This window comes from Ictalurus punctatus, chromosome 8 (assembly GCF_001660625.3).
Source record: "Ictalurus punctatus breed USDA103 chromosome 8, Coco_2.0, whole genome shotgun sequence".
Lineage (NCBI taxonomy): Eukaryota > Metazoa > Chordata > Actinopteri > Siluriformes > Ictaluridae > Ictalurus > Ictalurus punctatus.
In genome coordinates this window covers 8,001,721-8,021,402 of record NC_030423.2, presented here as the reverse complement: position 1 = coordinate 8,021,402, position 19,682 = coordinate 8,001,721, and the positions used below count along the sequence as shown (strand labels likewise).

At 35.9% G+C, this 19,682-nt stretch overlaps 1 protein-coding gene across 4 annotated transcripts in view; it reads left to right on the top strand.

Moving 5' to 3' along the window:
• tex11 (testis expressed 11) overlaps positions 1–19,281 on the top strand; it is a 21,672-nt gene extending 2,391 nt beyond the window's left edge. Inside the window, exons 2-30 of one of the 4 annotated variants that reach the window (XM_017474282.3) lie at positions 577–692; positions 2,039–2,123; positions 2,273–2,352; positions 2,601–2,681; positions 2,815–2,934; positions 3,085–3,165; positions 3,296–3,381; positions 3,607–3,664; positions 3,749–3,844; positions 5,823–5,904; positions 6,246–6,324; positions 6,404–6,555; positions 7,020–7,105; positions 7,803–7,883; positions 7,982–8,084; positions 8,444–8,568; positions 9,221–9,306; positions 9,444–9,497; positions 9,903–9,943; positions 10,108–10,194; positions 10,325–10,395; positions 13,993–14,109; positions 14,339–14,411; positions 14,527–14,676; positions 14,830–14,938; positions 15,023–15,143; positions 17,963–18,130; positions 18,592–18,672; positions 19,084–19,281. In XM_017474282.3, coding sequence (XP_017329771.1) covers positions 577–692; positions 2,039–2,123; positions 2,273–2,352; positions 2,601–2,681; positions 2,815–2,934; positions 3,085–3,165; positions 3,296–3,381; positions 3,607–3,664; positions 3,749–3,844; positions 5,823–5,904; positions 6,246–6,324; positions 6,404–6,555; positions 7,020–7,105; positions 7,803–7,883; positions 7,982–8,084; positions 8,444–8,568; positions 9,221–9,306; positions 9,444–9,497; positions 9,903–9,943; positions 10,108–10,194; positions 10,325–10,395; positions 13,993–14,109; positions 14,339–14,411; positions 14,527–14,676; positions 14,830–14,938; positions 15,023–15,143; positions 17,963–18,130; positions 18,592–18,663 — 2,660 coding nt within the window. In that variant the 3' untranslated portion in view covers positions 18,664–18,672; positions 19,084–19,281. Of the gene's footprint in view, positions 1–576; positions 693–2,038; positions 2,124–2,272; positions 2,353–2,600; positions 2,682–2,814; positions 2,935–3,084; positions 3,166–3,295; positions 3,382–3,606; positions 3,665–3,748; positions 3,845–5,822; positions 5,905–6,245; positions 6,325–6,403; positions 6,556–7,019; positions 7,106–7,745; positions 7,884–7,981; positions 8,085–8,443; positions 8,569–9,220; positions 9,307–9,443; positions 9,498–9,902; positions 9,944–10,107; positions 10,195–10,324; positions 10,396–13,992; positions 14,110–14,338; positions 14,412–14,526; positions 14,677–14,829; positions 14,939–15,022; positions 15,144–17,962; positions 18,131–18,591; positions 18,673–19,083 lie in introns of all 4 variants that reach the window. The other 3 variants (XM_017474281.3, XM_017474285.3, XM_017474284.3) reach the window with 3 other exon arrangements.
• Positions 19,282–19,682: the final 401 nt, after the last annotated feature.

Here is a 19,682-nt window from a genome sequence, read left to right as displayed (position 1 = left end):
ACTAAATCAAGATATTCTATATTGGTAGACTCTTACCCACTGAGTGCTGTATAACACAAAAAGACTGAGTGCTGTATTACAAGCAAAATGTACTTTAAAAAATTAGTTAAGGAGTGTGCAAAGTTTTGCTTTTATTAATTTTTTGTCTAAAAGGTTTTTATTTGTTTTTCACTTTGTCGGTTGCGATATCGTGTTAAAGGGGGGAAAGATCTGACATGATTGATCCTGGTTTCTTTTTTACATCACAAAAACATGCCGTGTTAACAGGTGTGTGTGTAGACTTTTGATGTCTACTACTGTGTATCAAAAAAATTAATATCTGTTTGAATTAAACTTATTTGCCATTCCCATTCTTCCACTTTAAAAAAAGAACATTGTGTGACTACATTAAAGCAGTTTATTAGTAGTTGAATGGTGGAGCAGAACACATTATGCACTCAATAAATGCTGACTAGCAACGTTGAAAATCTTCAACCACTATTTCATGTAACACATTTTTAGGTCTGTGTTACTATTTTATCAGCAAAATTTCTTTTGAAGAAGCATTTTGTGCTAAACAATTTGTTTCTCTTTTAGATCTGTTAGAGAAACTTCTGCATAGCCAAAGTCACGAGAGTGTGAGTGAATTTATTGAGAAGCTGTTTGATAAAGTTGAGTCCCTTGAGCAGCACACTAAAATCCAGGATTCACAGGTGAGTACATACTGCATGAATTTTTTATGATGTAATCCCGTACTGTTTTTTAAATTATTTTAATCACAGACCAATTGTATTTAATAGACTGATCAAAATCATACATTAAAAAATGGATGAGAAGTAGTGTTTAACCATTTTAATCATTAGCATGGAGAAAACTCACTCCTCTTGCACTCCCCTGTTGAAAAAATGATATGAAAAAGCTGAAGTATCACTGTGAAAAAGTATAACACTAAATATTTTGTTTGTCTCTGACATTACTGCTGCCTGTTTATTTTGTAATGTTGTAATGGGTAGAATTTTTTTTCTCTAAAATGCATCTCTCCTGTCTCATTAAAGGATTCTGCATCAATGCACAAATCATCATAATCAGATTTTTAAAAAGAAATACAGTTCAAAACGGTTCAAATACAAAGTGAGGCAATTAAAAATATATTTTAAAAAATTAAAAAACAAAATATACCTTTTTTTTGTGAAGGTGCAGGATAGCAAGTGTGCTCTGTATACATTAGAACCTGGCTAAGCTAGCTAGCAGACTTGTAGATGAACAAACTGACCTGCTCCATTCGTTTTCAAAGCGACTTTGTGGACGCATTGTGTATTTTATGAATGAAGAAGGCAAAAAGAACAGGAAAAAAAGGCATACTGTGTGCAAGCACGGTCATACCAAACAAAATCATAACACCTTTCCGCCTGGAGTTGGAGGGAAAATGGACTTCTGCATGTTTCTGTTATTGCTACCTTTTCATTGCTGCAGGACACTTCACACACACACACACACACACACACACACACACATCATGAACTCTGTAAAATACAATGTACAGTTTCAATTATTTCATTATTCAGGGCCAACTGGAATAGATCTAAGGTATATTATCATGTATAACAAATGCACATTTCTTTAAAATAATATTGTGTTTGTGGTGAGTCAAAGGATCTGATGGGACATGTCTCCAGCTCCTGCTAAAAGTCAGGACTGTGCATTGTGTCGTGAATGTTGTGGTTTTTTGATTATGTCTGTTTATTGTATGTAATAGTGAATATGACAAATTTGTTGGTTAAAGTAGCAACAAAAATGGTATGGTAAAATTGGTATCTGGGCTGCAAATACCAGTTTAAGGTATAAGGCTCATTCAGGGGTATTTTTGGTGAACTGGATAGATGTAAGCACAGTGTTGTTATGCAATGCTCCGTGTAAATATGAAGAGCTTGGGTTCATTAACATTTTGTTTATTTGCATTTCTTTTTGTATTTTTTGTTACTTTTTCATTTTTCCTTGTTTTTGATTTTTTTTTATTCAACAAGACAAAACCTTAAAAGATTATGTTTTCTTTCTATAGGTTGAAGAATATGTTCTTCAGTTGTGGAACTGGGCTGTGACCAAAAATGTTGGTTCAGCCATAAATGAGCAACAAAGAGCCAAAGGTTTTAGTATTGTATTGTTATTTGCTTAATATTTGTTGTGTAACTGTGAACCGGCAGATGTGCAGAAATGTGACATGCTTTCCATGCAGTTTATTAGTTTATAAGTGTAAATGGGCTATAAAAACTATGTACTTTACTTTGTGTTTCAGTGCGTCACATAGCTTGCCGACTCCTGTATTTATGTGAACCTGAGAACCCATCAGAGAAAGCAATTCGCAAGCAGATTTTGGTTTGTTGACATATTCAAAGAATTGTATTGTACAGTCTTGAAAACATTATATATATATATATATATATATATATATATATATATATATATATATATATATATATATATATATATATATATATATATTTTGTTTGTCTCCTGTTTTCTATGGTGATGCTAATATACTATTTATGCACCTTTACATCTACTTCCATATTCCAGTTTAGATTTTTTTTTGGTTATTAAATTCTCTAATGTGTGTTTCTCAGATGGCCAGTAAGACAGGAAAAACATGGCTTGAATGTAAAAATCCCAAGCTTGCTGATGATTTTTTGAGCCAGGCTGTAACTGTAAGTGCCATTTGGGAATAATGAGCCGCTTCAACGTAAAAAAAAATGCTGAGATGTTGCATCATGCATAACGGGTACAAATGACTTAAATCATTGTAGATGTGATGTGATGATGTTCTGTATGATTTTGCAGAGCCTGGAGACTCTTTACTGCAGACTGATATCCCAAAGAAATGAAGGTGCTGATACCAACCTACCAAAAGCAGATGCTGAGAAAGACCTGCTGCGGGTTCTTTCTTATAAAGCTGAATCAGTAAGCAAAGAAGCACATTTAATACATTCGATAAAAAGGAACTGAAAGTGCATTGCACTAACATAAAATTAAAAGGTGATAATAATTACACAAATCATTAATGTGCTGGAGACAGGAATTGAACAGAATGGTGATGTCTTGTCATTACAGGCGCTTGCTCAAGAAAATCAACAGGAGGCTGTTTCCTGTGTAGACCGATGTAAAGAGATGCTTCTGAGACTTCCCAAGCAGGTGTGTTGCTATAAAGAGCTAATATAAGTATATATTGTGTTATGTACTACTTTTGTATTTTGTATTTTAAGTATTTTTTATAAGTCTATATTTGTTGGACTCTTTCCTATTTTGGGGAAATGTTGAATAGACTGGATATCTGTCCCTAATTTGCTATAAATTTGGAGTGGATACATATAATAAAAAGAAGCTTGAGGACAGTTCATTTTGGCTCAGGTGAGACTGTACTCTTACTGTGTTAATAAATACATTTAATGAATATATAATATTGATCTTATCACCTTTCTGTTATATTATAATTTATTATTATTATATATTATACTATATTATATATGTTTTATATTGTTGTCAGTTGGTGGTAATAGCAGTGACTTTCTTCAGCTTTCAATTTATTCATGCACATGCTTTACAAAGAATCATTCGCTTTATTGTGATTTCCAGTCAAAGCTATGATATAGGGAAGATGAATCCAAAGTACTCTCAAGGGCCAGAAATGCAAGTATGTTTTCAGATAGACTCTTTACTGCACACTTCTGTTCATTGTTTGAAAATGTTACCATAGTCTGTTGCACTTTCTTTTCAGGCCAAAGTCCTGAGACTACTTGCTAGAGTTTATTTGGAGTTAGACTGTCAGAAGTATCAAGATAAAGCTCTTCATGCTGTGAGCCTGGCTAATAAGGTATAATGCTTATCAACTAAGCTTTGTTAGTACAGATTTAAAGGTGCATTAGGTAGAACTTATCAAATTCTCCAATTTGAAACTGCACCTCTACGCTGAGACTCTCCCACCCTTTCACAGAGATTAAGCCCAGCAACCCTGAAAAGGCACCAAATTTTTTCCTCATGTATACTCAAAGCCTTACTGTACGTTCACACATGCAGCTATTGTATAGCTGCAAGTTGCAAATCGCATGAATTCTGCAGTAGGCGTTCCTACTAATGGTTGCCATAGTAATGTTTATCAGTTGGTGGTGCAACTAGCATTCCACTTTTTTTGACAATCAGTTTTCTTGCCCCTGAAATGAACATTCTGGAGGGAAAGCATTTGTATATAAAATTCACCGGTGCATATATACATCCTATCCTACGAGATGAAGCAGAAGCAGTGTGTGCGCTTTGCCATTGCAGCCATCTATCTGCGCCTAAAATGCAAGCACCGGACTGTCTTAGTCCACGAAACAATTCGGACTCGCAGGCAGCATGGTGAGTACTACTGTCTGTTACACAAGCTGCGGATTGGATGAGGTCCAGTTCCAGCAGTATTTCAGGCTGGACAGGACTCAGTTTGAAATGCATTCTTTTAGGATTTAATCAACCAAATCTTTTTTTGTGTCTCTGTATGCATCCAGAGGCATGCTGTAAAGAATTGGCTAGATTGGCTATAATGAATTATTTCTCCATCTTTTCTGCACTCCAGTATTTGACAGGAGACAGATAAAGTGCGCCATATTGATAGTCACTGCACCATATTAGTCGCACCATACTAGCTTACAGTTAAACTTTTTTCAACTTTCTTGCGTCACTGGACATGCCCACATCTACTCAACAACAGTCGCTGTTGCTCATGTCGCCGGAAGTTGGCAACTGAAAATTGAACGGTCTCCAGTTGTTTTGTCGCTTGTGAGTCGCTGTATATGTGAACGCCCCTTTATTCTTTCAGTCACTACCCAAAGCTCTCAGCCACAGGTGACATTGATTGACCTGAGAGCTATGTCCAAAAACAGAGCTTGTGTTTCCCCAACAGACCAGTTCAACACCTGTAAATTCTGCAGCTGACCTGATACGTTTGCCAATCTTATGCTCTCTTTTCCGATCACACTTGAATAATATCCCAAAGTACTTAAACTCCTCCACCACCAGCAAGGTGTCTCCCCTCATGTAAAGGAAGTATCCTACTCTTAGCCAGGAGAGAACCATGGAGAGAACTATAAGTTATATGTTTGAAAGTTTTTAGCTTTTTTTAGGCAGCCAGGTCATTAATTAGGTTGTGCCTAAAATAAACTGTGAGCTTCCAAAATCCAGCACAGCTTTCCCATTTCTTTCCCTTGAATTCATCAGGATTGTAGATCAGTCTTCATTGACTGCACCTTCTCTTCATATCCAAGTACACAAACCCTCAAATTGCAAAATCTATGATGGATGCTAACTAATTCAGTGTCTCATTTTACTCTAGTCAGTTACTACAAAGTTAGCTATGAATATGCAGAATACTGCCATGACAATTAACTTGTAGCTGCAGATATTGATTCAAATAGTTTATAACATTAATAAACTGACCAGGTGAAATGCAGTTAATTTGTTGTCCAACTTCATCCACTTCATGGTCAACAGGTTTCTCCATCCTGAAAAGGTAGCACCCAAATTTACTTTTCTTTCTTTTTGGATTATGACTTTTTTTGCAGCAGACAGTATTTTTGGTATATGGCAATACTGACTATTTAGCACTGAATTCTCTGCTGTTTGTGTTCCTGACCTGTAAAGAAAAGGGACTGTCTGTAACATTGCTAGCAGGAGGGATCGTTTCAAAAGTTATACTTCTTTGTGCTCCACAGATATTTTCTGTGCTCTTTATAATACTGTATAATATACTGTTCTTTTTCATAAATGCAAAAAAGGACAGGTGACGATTATACTACAGTACGTTCTTTTGTTAATAGGAATACTTACAACCAGCAGGTATTTATCTGAAGATCCGCATTTTGCTAAAGAGTGGAACACCAGATGAAGTTGTTAAATCTGGTGAGTAAGATGATTCTGTGAGGTTTGTATTAAACATTGTTTAAACCTTGTATTAAAGAAGTAACCAGTCAAATACTGTGGGCTAAAAGCTATATAAAAAAATCTCACTTCAGTAGCCTATGCACAGTTTATTTGCATTTACAATTTTTGCAACATTTTTACAAATTTATTCTCCAACAAAATCTCAAACATTACCTCTAGAGCCCATGGGTAAGGATTAAGTGTTAATATAACCCTAGCACTAACCATATATATATATATATATATATATATATATATATATATATATATATAAAACCAATATTTATTTATTTATTTATATTTACCTCTCTGCATGGTAGGACTAAAAGAATTACTTGACTCTGAGGTTCAGCTGGATGTGTGTCTTAGCACAGTAAAGCTGCTGACAGCAGAGGATAGGTAACAACATTTAATTCTGAAAGTCCCCTTCTAAACATATTATTTAATGTTAACCATTGTGTCACTCTGATGTTTACAGAGAAACTTTGGCCTTTGATTTTCTGAACATGGTTTGCCAACATTTTGAATCATCTCCTGAGCTGGGCTCTGCACTTTTGTTGCAAATTGAGCTGCTGATGATGAGAGGCAAAGAACTGCTGGCCAAACAGAAAATTGAGGATGCAATCACAGGTACATAGGTTTGTCACTATGTACCGTGGTTCAACCGTTAAGGCTCTGGGGGTTTGTCACTATGTACCATGGTTCAACAGTTAAGGCTCTGGGATACTGATCAGAAGGTGATGTCAGAGGTTGCAGCCCCAGCACTGCCAAGTTGCCACTCTTGGGCACTTGTGTAAGGCCCTTAAATCTCTCTGCTCCAGGTGAACTTTATCATGACTGACCCTGTGCTCCGTCCCAGCTTTCTAACAAACTGGGATATGTGAAGAAATAATTTCACCATGCTGTAATGTATATGTGACGTATAAAGGCTATTCATCTTCTAGGTTTGACACTAATCTGATAGCATGGAAATACTGAATAGTAGTACGCTGCTGAGAACCTGTCCGGCAATGCATACGTAAATTATTAGGGTTTCACAGGTATAAATATAAAATCTTGAGAGGTCACTTGACCAATGTCTGATTCCTTTTTAGGTCATTATGCAGGAAGGCAGTTATCACCACACAATCTCACCTCCCTCCACCTCCTTCTGTGGGATAAAGCTGCTAAAAGCATTGAGGTATGTCTTCAGATATTATTATTATTATTTTTTATTAGAGATGCACCGATGTACAGGCCGTTAATCAGTAAAAAGCTCTGCACTTTTTCTCGAGCTGCTCGCGCTGAATTAATCATTAATATATCCAGTTAATGTTACTGTATATAAAAGTTTATATTATATATTACCAGTTTGATGTCAGTGATGAAGTAGAAATGCTTTTGTTTGTGGTGAGTGAATGTGAAGCCTAACAGAAAGTTGTTTACAATTCAGTCAATGTTAATATGAATTTATAACATTCAATAAGCTAAGAAATCTTACTTTAATCTTCAGAATTTAGTTCGTGTTAATATTAATTTGAGTAATGTGTTTTCTGTTTATGAGACCAGTTATTGTGAAACAACTTGTTGAAATGGAGAGAATAAAGTTTTTATTTGTATTTCTTTCAGAATTGTGGAAGTAATTATTATTAATTTATAAGAAGGCATAAAAGGCAGAACTATTGCTATTTGTTATCAGTATCGGCCGGTATCACTCTGAATAATCGGTTATCGGTATAGGCTGAGAAATTTAGTATCTATTTTTATTATTTTTATTATTGTTATTATTATTATTATTATTATAAAATATAAATATGATTATTATCATTTTTGCTGCTCAGGCAAAAAACTATTATGAGGCTCTGCAGTGGTACAACTATTCATTAAGTTTTTACAAGGCGGGTGAGCTGGATCAGAACCTGGCCAAACTGCAGAGAAACCGAGCTTCCTGTTTTTATTATTTGCGGCAACTAGACAAGGTAATTTAATACAGTACAAAAATACATGCACAAACACACTAACATGTACATCTATGGATTTTATACCAAATGCTAATAATGTTCAATATTTTTTGTAGGCTAAGGAAGCTATTTCAGAGGCACTGAAGTGTGATCCAAACAGCATCTTCACACATTTTAGTGTCTACAAGATAGCGGTTCTGGAGAAAAATATAGAGAAGGGTTAGTAACATTTAAACAGTTTAATGTCTGCTGTACTACATATATAGTCAAGTCAAATATATTTATTGTTTGCACAGTATGCCAGGACATATGTACATTGAAATGCTTGTGGTAAGGTTAGCGTAAACTGCTTATGTAACAGAATATGATACACACACAGAGGAAAGAGCATGGATAGGTACAATAACAAAGTACAATATACACTACAACATAGTGAGAAATAAATACATCACATATTGTGCTACTGCACTAAAGTTGTGTAAAGTGACCAACTGTAAAGTTTCCAAGTATAAAGGGTCATATACAATAAAACAAAATGAAGGGATAATAGTCGTAATGAAACTGTTTCTGCCCCTCAGCTACTGAGGCTATAGGAGAAATTGGTGCTCTAGCGCAGATGCCTGTGCCCAGTGAAGATAGGCTTTTTGTCTCTGAGAATGCAGCAGCAAACCTTCTCAGCCTGGCAGCCCAAATTGCTCTGGATGTCAGTGATTACACAAAATATAAGTATTTTTCTCATTATTATTATTAATCAGTAATATTTTTACCAGTAGACTATACTGGTGATTATAGTATTATTGTAATTGTATTATTCCAGTATATCCTGAATACACTATATGGCCAAAGGTTGTGGATGCTTGACCATAACATCCCTATGTGCTTTTGAACATCCCATTACAAATTTAGTCCTCCCTTTGCTGTTCTAATAACTCCCAATCTTCATGGAAAGGCTTTACACTAGATTTTGGAGCATGGCTATGAGGGATTTGCCCATTCAGCCACTGGAGCATTAGGTCAGGATGTAGTCTGCATTCCAATTCACCCACCACAGAGGTGTTCTTTGGGGTTGAGGTCAGTACTCTGTGAGGGCCACTTGAGTTCTTCTTCACCAACTTTGGCAAAACCCATCTACATTGACCTTGCTTTGTGCACAGGGGCACTGTCATGATGAAACAGGTTTGGGCCCCTTAGGTCCAGTGAAGGGAAATTGTAATGCTACAGCATACAAAGACATTCTCAATAACTGTGTGCTTCCATCTTTGGGACAACAGTTTGGGGAAGACTCGCATATGTATGTGATGTATGTCAGGTGTCCATATTCTCTTGGTCATATAGTATAGCTTTGTTTATGACAGAATGAACAGCAGGACACAGCCATGAAAGCACTGGAACGTTTCTGTGAAGTCTCACATGATGTAGTCCAAGTGCTTACTGCTCTCAGGTCTGTATAGAAAGAAAGACCCTCGTCTTATATATTTTAACAAACTGTGAAAAATGATTATATATCAGGAGTGGGAGAACAATCTTTCAGCATATTGTAGCACCTTCTGAAATATCTGCCCAAATCATTTTATTTAGGTGTTTAGTTCGGCTTGTGCTATCAACAATGGAGAATGCGTATGAAGAAAACAGGTTAGTATGTCATTGGTGTATATACAATCAGGTCCATAAGTATTTGGACAGTGACACCATTTTTGTAATTTTGCCTCTGTACACCACCACAATAGATTTGAAATGAAGCAATCAAGATGTGATTAAAGTGTAGACTTTCAGCTTTAATTCAAGGGGTTCAACCAAAATATTTCATTAACCTCCAAAATGGCATTTTTATATATATATATATATATATATATATATATATATATATATATATATATAGAGAGAGAGAGAGAGAGAGAGAGAGAGAGATATGAGACAGATTATTAATACAAAAATCCTTCCCTTCATATTGTATAAAAATTTATAAAATGTATTACAATTTTGCTGTTCCTTTTGACACTTTGACATTTTGTTCATTTATTCTTTCAACTGCTGCAGGGATGTCTGTCTAGAAGCGCTCTTGTTGTATCTAAAGATGGGTAGGTGTGATATCATTGATTGGACAAATGAGAATATATTTTTCACATAAATCTCCATTAAGAGAGGTGATATCCATCACTTTGTAATTTCTTCTGTCAACTGAGCAAGTATGCATACAAGAGTGTGTGAAATATATGTACTTCTTGTATGTGTGTTTGAACAGCACTGAAAAATGTGTCCCGACTCAAAATAGCACCTGGTCAAGGGGAGGACCATTGTTCTGACGAGGCCAACTGGTTCAGAAGGATAGGTGCAATCTCACTTTCTTAATCTGTCATATGAGATGAACCATATGTATTGTTTGAAGTGACTGTTTGAAGTACTGTAAGCATTGTGTGACTGCAGTGCCATAATGATGTATCTTATATTTCCTTTGTCAGCATGGAACACGGCCTTGCAGTGTAAGAGCAGTTCAGTTAGAATGAGGGATTTCTTTCTTCTGTGCTACCAGGTAAATTCAGATTGCATGCATAATTTTCTCTTCAGAGCAAGGATGATAATCTCAGTTTCTAACTGGGCCACATTAGCATTTTTGTGTGTGAACATTAAGACTTATTAAAGTTTAAAATGCATTTATTTCATACTGTAGATAAGCATTGATTACATAAACAATTTGGGATGTTAAAGCAAAACATAGGAAGTTTAGGGGAAAAAAGAACTGTGGGCATTATGAAGTGATACAATTGATGTTTTTACCAAACACGAAATATGTAATAACCATCCTTCTATCCATCCATTTATCCACCCATGACTGTTTAATTGGAACACTTACTAAGACTGTTGAATCTTTTTTGTGCTTTTGATGATGTTGGCCCTGCTGTGTGTGAAGGCTACCTATTAATTCTCCAGCTTTAAGAAAACACTAAAATATGGAGAGACATTATGGAATGAATTTGGTGTCATCCATTCAGCACGATATACGTGAGGTCTAAAGAAAATGGTTTGACACAAAAACTGAGTAAAAAAAAAAAAAATTATTTTTAATCGACAGAGTTTCTCTGCTACCAGAGGAGGCCAAACAATGACAGAGCTTTTTAAAAATGACCAGATGACATGGCAAACTTACAAGCCAGCTTTCATTCTCTGGGGAAAAAAATCATAGCGGTCTCTGTTGGGCATCATGTGGTCTTCCAGTAATATCAGTTCAGCCAATTGCACAGACCAGCCCTCTTCCTCGTCCTCCTTTTATATGGTGAAGTATATATACATTACTGTGCAAAAGTTTTAGGCACATGGAAATAAATGCTGTAGAGCAAAGTTGCCTTCAAAATAATGAAATTAAATGTTTCTACATGTAAAAAACAAAAGGAAATACCATAAAGAGCAGTAAGTAGTAGTAAATGAGACAAAGACAATATTTGGTGTGACCAAAAAAAAAAAGTAGTCTCAGGTAGAATTAGTGCAGTTTTATAAGGAAATGAGCTGTAAGTTTTATTGAGCGTCTTGCAGAACCAGTCACTGTTCTTCTGGAGACTTTGACTATCGCACTCGCTTCTTATTTTGCATAAATATCCAGCAGCCTTCATTGTGTTTTTAATCTGAAAAGTGTCTCTTACCACTTAATATGCTGCTTTCTTTACTGACATACAAACATCTTTCTGTAACATTTCATTTTGTGCTGGAAAACTAATGTTTAGGTATCTAAAATGTTTTTTGTACTGACTCGATAATGTAGAAATCATAAAATAAAAAAATCTATAACAAATTTTGTACAAAAAAACCTTTTGCACAGTACTGTGTATATATTTATATCTATATGTTTATATTTAGTGCTCGCCACTAATATTGGCACACTTGGTGAATATGAGCAAAGAAGGATGTGAAAATTTGTCATTATTGTTTAACCTTTTGTTTAAAAAATTTACAAAAATACTCTGCTCTCGTGGATATCAAACAATTCCAAACAAACCCCAAAAAAAAAAAAAAAAATTGTTAAAATTAGTTAATTATTTGCACCCTTTCAGTCAATACTTTTTGCTACCCCCCTTTGCCAAGATAACATATCTGAGTCTTCACCTATAATGCCTGATTCCTCCTATAAGACCATTCCTCCATACAGAATCTCTCCAGGTCCTTCAAATTTCGAGTTCACCCCACAGATTTTCTATGGGTTCAAGTCAGGGGTCTGGGATGGCCATAGCAGGACCTTGATTTTGTGGTCAGTAAACATTTTTGTGTGATTTTGATGTATGTTTTGGATCATTGTCCTGCTGGAAGATCCAACCACGGCCCATTTTAAACTTGACATTAAACATCAAAGAGCCACCACCATATTTTATGAGTTATTTTTCAACTTTCTCTGTGCACCAAAACCACCTATAGTGTTTATTGCCAAAAAGCTCTATTTTGGTTTCATCTGACCATAGAACCCGATCACATTTGAAGCTCCAGTAGTGTCTGGCAAACTGAAGATGCTTGAGTTTGTTTTTGGATGAGAGTAGAGACTTTTTTCTTGAAACTCTTCCAAACAACTTGTGGTGATGTAGGTGACTTCAGATTGTAGTTTTGGAGACTTTCTGACACCAAGACACCACTAACTTCTGAAATTCTCCAGCTGTGATCCTTGGTGATGTTTTGGCCATTCGAACCATCCTCTTCACAGTGTGTCGAGACAATATAGACACATGTCCTCTTCCAGGTTATTTCATAACATTTCCAGTTGACTGGAACTTTTTAATTATTGCCCTGATGGTGGAAATGGACATTTTCAATGATTGTGCTATTTTCTTATAGCCACTTCCCTTTTTGTGAAGCTCAACATCCTTTTTCTGCACATCACAGCTATATTCCTTGGTCTTACCCATTTATATGAATGACTAAGGGATTTTTGCCTATGTGTTACCTCATATTTATACCCCTGTGAAAGTCATGGTTGAACAATTTCCTTTCTCTAGTCACCCAGGCGTACTAAAAAAATGTCAAATATACATTTTTCTTTATGTGGTGTTTGCTATTGTTTGATATCCATGATATTTGATCCATGATATTGATGATATTTCTTTTAAAAAAGATCAAAAGGTTAAATAATAAAGACATTTTTTTCACAGCCTCTTCACTCATATTTACCAAGGGTGCCAATATTAGTGGGGGGCACTGTATACACTATATATATCATATTTCCTTAATGGCAAAAAAAATGATTTAATTATTTAATTTTTGTGTGTATTTGAAATAAATAGTGTTGACTTAAGTTTCATGAATACAAATTTTTTTTATATAACCGCTTGTACTAACAATTTACACAATTTTGTTTGTATCCAGCTCGATAAATGAGACCCAATGTTTCTTTGTATTTTTGAACAGTTTTGTAGGTGTCAGTGTTGGTGCACACAGGGAACTAATATGACAATTTTGGGATTTTGATTCAGTTATTTTATAACTAATACAGCTCTAGTGTGAAAATGTTGTGCAGTAGAGTACTATAGGCCATGTCGATGTTAATTATTTATTTATTTTATTTACCTTTATTTTTATTTACATTTACCTTTAGGGCAAAATGTATTCCTGTATGTTTTGGAGGATTAATGTCTGATTACATACAAAGATATGCTTTAATCAGAAACCTACATTTGCTGTCCACTTTATTAGGAACACCTGTTCACCTGCACATTCATGCAGTTATCTAATCAGTCAATCATGTGGTAGCAGCGCAGTGCAAATAATAATGCAGATACAGGTCAAGAGCTTGAGCTTAATGTTTTCTGTTTTTCACACCATTCTGTGTAAACCCTAGAGACTGTTGTGTGTGAAAATTGCAGGAGACCAGCAATTTCTGAAATACTCAACCCAGCCCGTCTGGGACAACATCCATGCCACTGCTAAAGTCATAGAGATCACGTTTACCCCCATTCTTATCTTTGATGTGAACATGAACTGAAGCTCTTGACCTGTATCTGCATAATTTTATGCATTGTGCTGCTGTCACATGATTGGCTGATTGGATAACTGCGTAAATGAGCAGGTGTACCGGTGTTCCTAATAAAGAGGATGATAAGACTAGATTTGACTCTTGACGTTTTCCATTTCCTCTGGTTCCACTGGTGGTCAGCTGTCACAGCTTTGTGTTCAAGATAGAGGTGTGTTGATGGGGCAGAAGACATGTTTGCTGATGGTTGCTGCTGCCTGTCTGGACATCTGCTGCATGACTCCTCAGACTGAACAACAGGTAGATAAAGCATGCAATATTTTTGACATACCATTCAGAATTGGTTATTTTCTTATAAAGATTTGTTTTCTTTTTTGAAATTTGAAGTATTTTTAAACACATATAACCAGTATGTTTAAAGTGAATGTGGATTGTCAGTATTCTAATCAGTTTTATTATGCATTTATGTGCAGTGTTCCTGGCTAGAGGGTGCTGTAAGCTAAATCTACCTTAATCTACTGTGTTTCAGACTGAGATCCTTACCCAAGCTTTAGAGCACATTCAGATCTGCAGGGAGATATGGAGGGCATTAAAAGCTTCAGGTATCTTTTCAGTTATTTCGAATAATACTGCAATACTTGCAACTTTATTCCAGTGTAAACCCAAATTCATAAATGTAACAGTCATTACATATAGTACCATTCAATTTATTTTCAGGTGACTATGCCAAAGACCCAACTGACACTTTATTACTTCTTTACGAGTTTGAGGCACGAGCCAAGTTAAATGATCCCAAGCTTGAGAATGTGTTTGAGTCAGTCCTGGAGCTTGATAATGTTGATACCAAAATTTTGGAGACAATTGCAAGTAAGATATTGTTTACTGATTCAAGTAATTTCTTCAGCTAATTTAAATTTAGCTTTTATTCATACTCAGACAGCTAAGAATGCAAATTCTTTGTGCTGTAATGTGATAAAGTTATGCGGAGTATCGAAATGGTTACCTATTTTGTATATGCAGCCTTAGCAATGAAACCCCCAGCCCACTTTCCTGTGGTGTGTAAGAAGGCTTTAACAATTGCTCTCTCTCTACACAAGCGAGGTCCACAGGCAGATCTGGCACGCTGCTGGTAATTGCCCTGACACCATATATGCTATTAAAGACAAAATGTTTTCACACAACTTAATATTTGATTTTATGTGTGCACCAACAGTTACTGCTTGCATACTCTAATCCAGCTGTCTCTGCCCAGCGGTGTGTGCGAAGTGGACCACCGTATATTAGAGGAAGTGTGGGGTTACTATGAGGAGGCCCTGTCCATCATTTCAGCTGCAGTGAGCTGGCCAACATGACTCAGCAACCCATCACATATCAACTACTGTAGCTCAGCAATTATCCCCATCTCAAAAAGAATCTCCTGTTTCAGTCAATGGGCTTTTAGCTACACTTCAGTTAGCAGATGCTGCATTCACCAGCTTCTTCCTGCCAATTTGCTAAATTGAAAATTTTTGGAACACTTGTTCTTTTGATTGGCTTAAAAAACTGACTGGTTGGATTAATCTGAATCAACACATTAAACAGAATTTTTACTTTCAATTTCAATAGGTCTAAGCAAATATAGATTGTGTGTTAGTGTATAATTAAGGTGTTAGGGCACTATGAGCTACCAGAACAGCTTCAGTGCACACAGATTCTACAAGTCTCTTAACCTGTTCTGTAAGAATGAGCAACATTGGATGATGGTGGTGGGGGAGTGCTGTATAACACATCCAAAATCCCTCAGAGGTGTTCAACTGGGTTAAGATCTAGTAACTGTGAAGGCCCATGGCATATTATTTATATAATTTTCATCCTCATCAAATCATTCAGTCAGCCTTCCTGCCCTGTGTATGGAAGACAGGTTATCCTGGAAGACAGCACTCCCATCAGGAAAGAAATGTTTTATCATAGGATAAAAGAGATCAGTCAGAATAAATTTGTATTGATTTGTGGACCCAAACTTTGCTAGTAAAATCCCCCCTCAACATAGCAGAGACACCAGGTTTTCCTTCAATTTGACTCCCATCTGTATTACTCATGATCAGTTACAGTCATGTGAAAAAATAAGTACACTCCATGGAAACGGTTACCTTTTTTTTTTTTTTTTTTTAAATATATATATATATATATATTTGGACAAGCAAACATTTGATCCTCTTTGAAACCGTGCCTGTTAATAAAGTGGATACACTTTATCAGATGATGCATAAAATTGACATTTTGTAGTAATTTTCACAATTTAAATTACAAAAAAAAAAACAGACCAGTGACACGGAAAAAGTAAGTACACTCCTACATTTCTGACACCTTCAATCCATAAAAAATTCAAGATTGGGTGCCAGTGATTAGAACCTGCTTAGGGAGTGCAGGTGTTATTTAAACCCTTCATATCTAGTGTCTGATGTACCCATTACATTTCATTTACGGCATTTGGCAGACGACCTTATCCAGAGCGACTTACAATTATCTAATTTATACAACTGAGCAGTTGAGGGTTAAGGGCCTTGCTCAAGGGCCCAATAGTGGCAGCTTGGCAGTGCTGGGATTTGAACTCACAACCTTCTGATCAGAAGTCCAACGTCTTAATTGCTGAGCTACCATTTCCTTTACTATTGAGATGTGTGGTGTCATCATGCCAAGATCTGAAGAGTTCTGTAAGGCCTTCAGAAAAAAGGTTGTGGATGCCAATGGGTCTGGCAAGGGATTTAAAAAGATCTCCAAATTATTTGAAATGCCTCATTCCACTATAAGGAAAATAATCTACAGATTTCAAACGACTAGTCCAGTGCCAACCATCCCAACAAATTCAGCCCAAGAGCAGACCGTCTGATGCAAGAAGTCTCTTAGAACCCCAAAATTTCATCACAGGATCTGCAAGTAAGTCTTGCAACTGTTGGTGTCAACGTGCATGCTTTTACAATCAGAAAGAGATTGCAAAAATGTCACTTGTATGGGAGGTGTGCCAGGAAAATGCCTTTGCAAGATTACAGTTTACCAAAGAGCATATAGGGAAAGACCAGGCCTTTTGGAATCATGTTCTCTGGATAGACGAATCAAAGATAGAGTTGTTTTCCACAGTAACAGCAGACATGTTTGGCGCAGACCAAAGACCGCTTTTCAGGAGAAGCACCTTATACCAACCGTGAAGCACGTTGGTGGAAATAATATGGTTTGGGGTTGCTTTGCTGCTTCAGGGACTGGACGGCTTGCATTCATTGATTCAACTATAAATTTTGCATCATATCATAGAGAGCTTGAAGATAATGTGAGGCCATCTGTCCGAAAGTTGAAGTTGAAACGAAAGTGAACCTTTCTGCAGGATAATTATCCTAAGCACACTAGCAAATCCAAAAAGGAGTGGCTCAAAAAGAAGAAATGGAGGGTTATAGAATGGCCTCGTCAAAGCCTGGATTTGAATCCCATTGAAATGTTGTGGGGGGATTTGAAACGGGCAGTACATGCAAGAAAACCCTCAACCATCTTGCAACTGAAAGAATTTTGCATATAAGAGTGGTCAAATATTCCAGTAAGCCTGGTGGACAATTATACAAAACACCTACAAGAAGTTATTTCTGCTAAAGGGGACAATACTAGCTTCTGAGACCAAGGGTGTACTTACTTTTTCCACAGAAGAATCTCACATAGATTGTTATTTTTGTTGAATAAACGATTGAAAAAGCTAATTTTCCTTGTGGTAATGTTACTGATCAGAAGGTCAGAAGGGTCTGTTGGGCCCTTGAACAAGGCCCTTAACCCTCTCTACTCCAGGGGCACTGTATCATGGCTGACCCTGCGCTCTGACCCCAACTTCCTGGTATGCTGGAGTATGCGAAGAAAAGAACTTCACTGTGCTGTAATGTATATGTGACCAATAAAGACTCATCATTATTACTAGGCACTGATTCAAATGTGATCAAATTTTGCTTGTCCAAATATGTCAAAAAAGCCAAAAATTTCCATGACGTGTACTTACTTTTTCACATGACTGTATGCTCTTTGGTACTAACCTGAAAATTTAGGTGAAAATGAGTGCCCTAAATCAGAAGCATTCGGTTTTAAAGTTGTGTTATTTAAAAATTATTCTATAGTGTAATAGTTTTGCTGTTCCCCCCAGTCAGAAGACTTCCCTGAACTGGAGATCTTATGGCTGTTGACTCGAGCATGGAATACAGGAATTTTGCTCTACAGTCTGTCCCAGTATCCTGAGGCTGAGAAGTGGTGTGGTTTAGGGATCAGCTTCCTGCAACACCTGGGTTCTATGCAGGACAGCTATCAGACTCAGGTAAAATAATGCTGGTTTAGGAAGAGCTTTCTGCTGCTGTAAAAACAATGCACCAAAGTATTCTATTCCATATTTAATTTTCCCTGGTATGGGACAGTAAGCAGTTTGTTGTCGCCATGATTGGATTTATTAGAAAGAACAAGACTGATATTTTAGGCCTTACACCATAAAGGGCCTGCCAGATGTATTGTAACACTATGTTTTCACTGACAACAGTAATGGAAATCATACCAAAAAAGCACAGATTACATAGGAACGATGCTTTTGTTAGTGTGATACTATTTTTGAGCAACCAAGCAAATAGTGGGATGTTAATCATACCACAAGGGTAATTCACAATTGTATGTGACCATCAGGGCTCAGCATACAAGTTTATGATATTTAAAGGTATGATTTCTAGCTCCTTAACATCAGTATCAGTGATAGATTTAATACTGACCAATGATAAAATGACTTTTCAGATGTCTGTTCTGTACAGTGAGGTACTGGACAGGTTGGACAAAACCAAGAAGAACCTCATAATGGAGGAGTGATGACTTTAGGTACAGGTTTTTGTATTCTATATTGTGTGGCACTGTATTGTATAATCAGAATCAGAAAATGTACACTGCCAAATTAATTGAAAGATTGTAGATTGTTATGCAACCTTCTGTATATGCTATACAACATATTCTAATATTACATACTGACTCTATTGTTTAATGGGGGAATGGAAAAAGCCCATGTTCAAATCTCAACAGAACCAGTTTTTATTAATTCCAAACAAATAATTTTGTCCAGTCCAAAAATGAAAAATAATAATAATAATAAATAAACAAACAAAATATTCTAGAACTGACCACCTCAGGTTCCCACCTGACCAGGATTGAAGACTTGTTTTCATGTGCATTATGATCATTTCTGTAGTTACAAAAGGACTCTCTTATACAATCAATGTATGTGTGCTTTCACAGTAATAACTAATCATCACCCAAGAAGACAAACAGGAACCCTTGTGCCCCACCCTTAAACATGTTTATTTAATCACTTCTCCACTGGAGCAAAAACTGATCAGTACACACAGAGCCATTCAGAATCAATGGAGGATTCTGCAACCTCTATTAAAAAAAAAATACAATGAATGAAAATTCTTTGGGCTTTTACTGACATGGCTGACTGACACCAGACACAATAACAGTCAGCTGTTCCTTTACGCAACACCAGAGGACCACTAAATGAATTAGTTATGCGCCTGGTTTACTTTAATAACTTCCTACAGGTTGCACTCTGTATCTCTTGATATTTATATATGTACGTGTGTGTATGAGATGTGTGTGTAATATTTTATATATATATATATATATATATATATATATATATATATATATATATATATATAAAATATATGTTATATATATATATATATAAAATATATGTTATATATATATATATAAAATATATGTTATATATATATATATATATATATATATATAAAAAATATATTTTATATATATATATATATATATATATATATATATATATATATAAAATATATTTTATATATATATATATA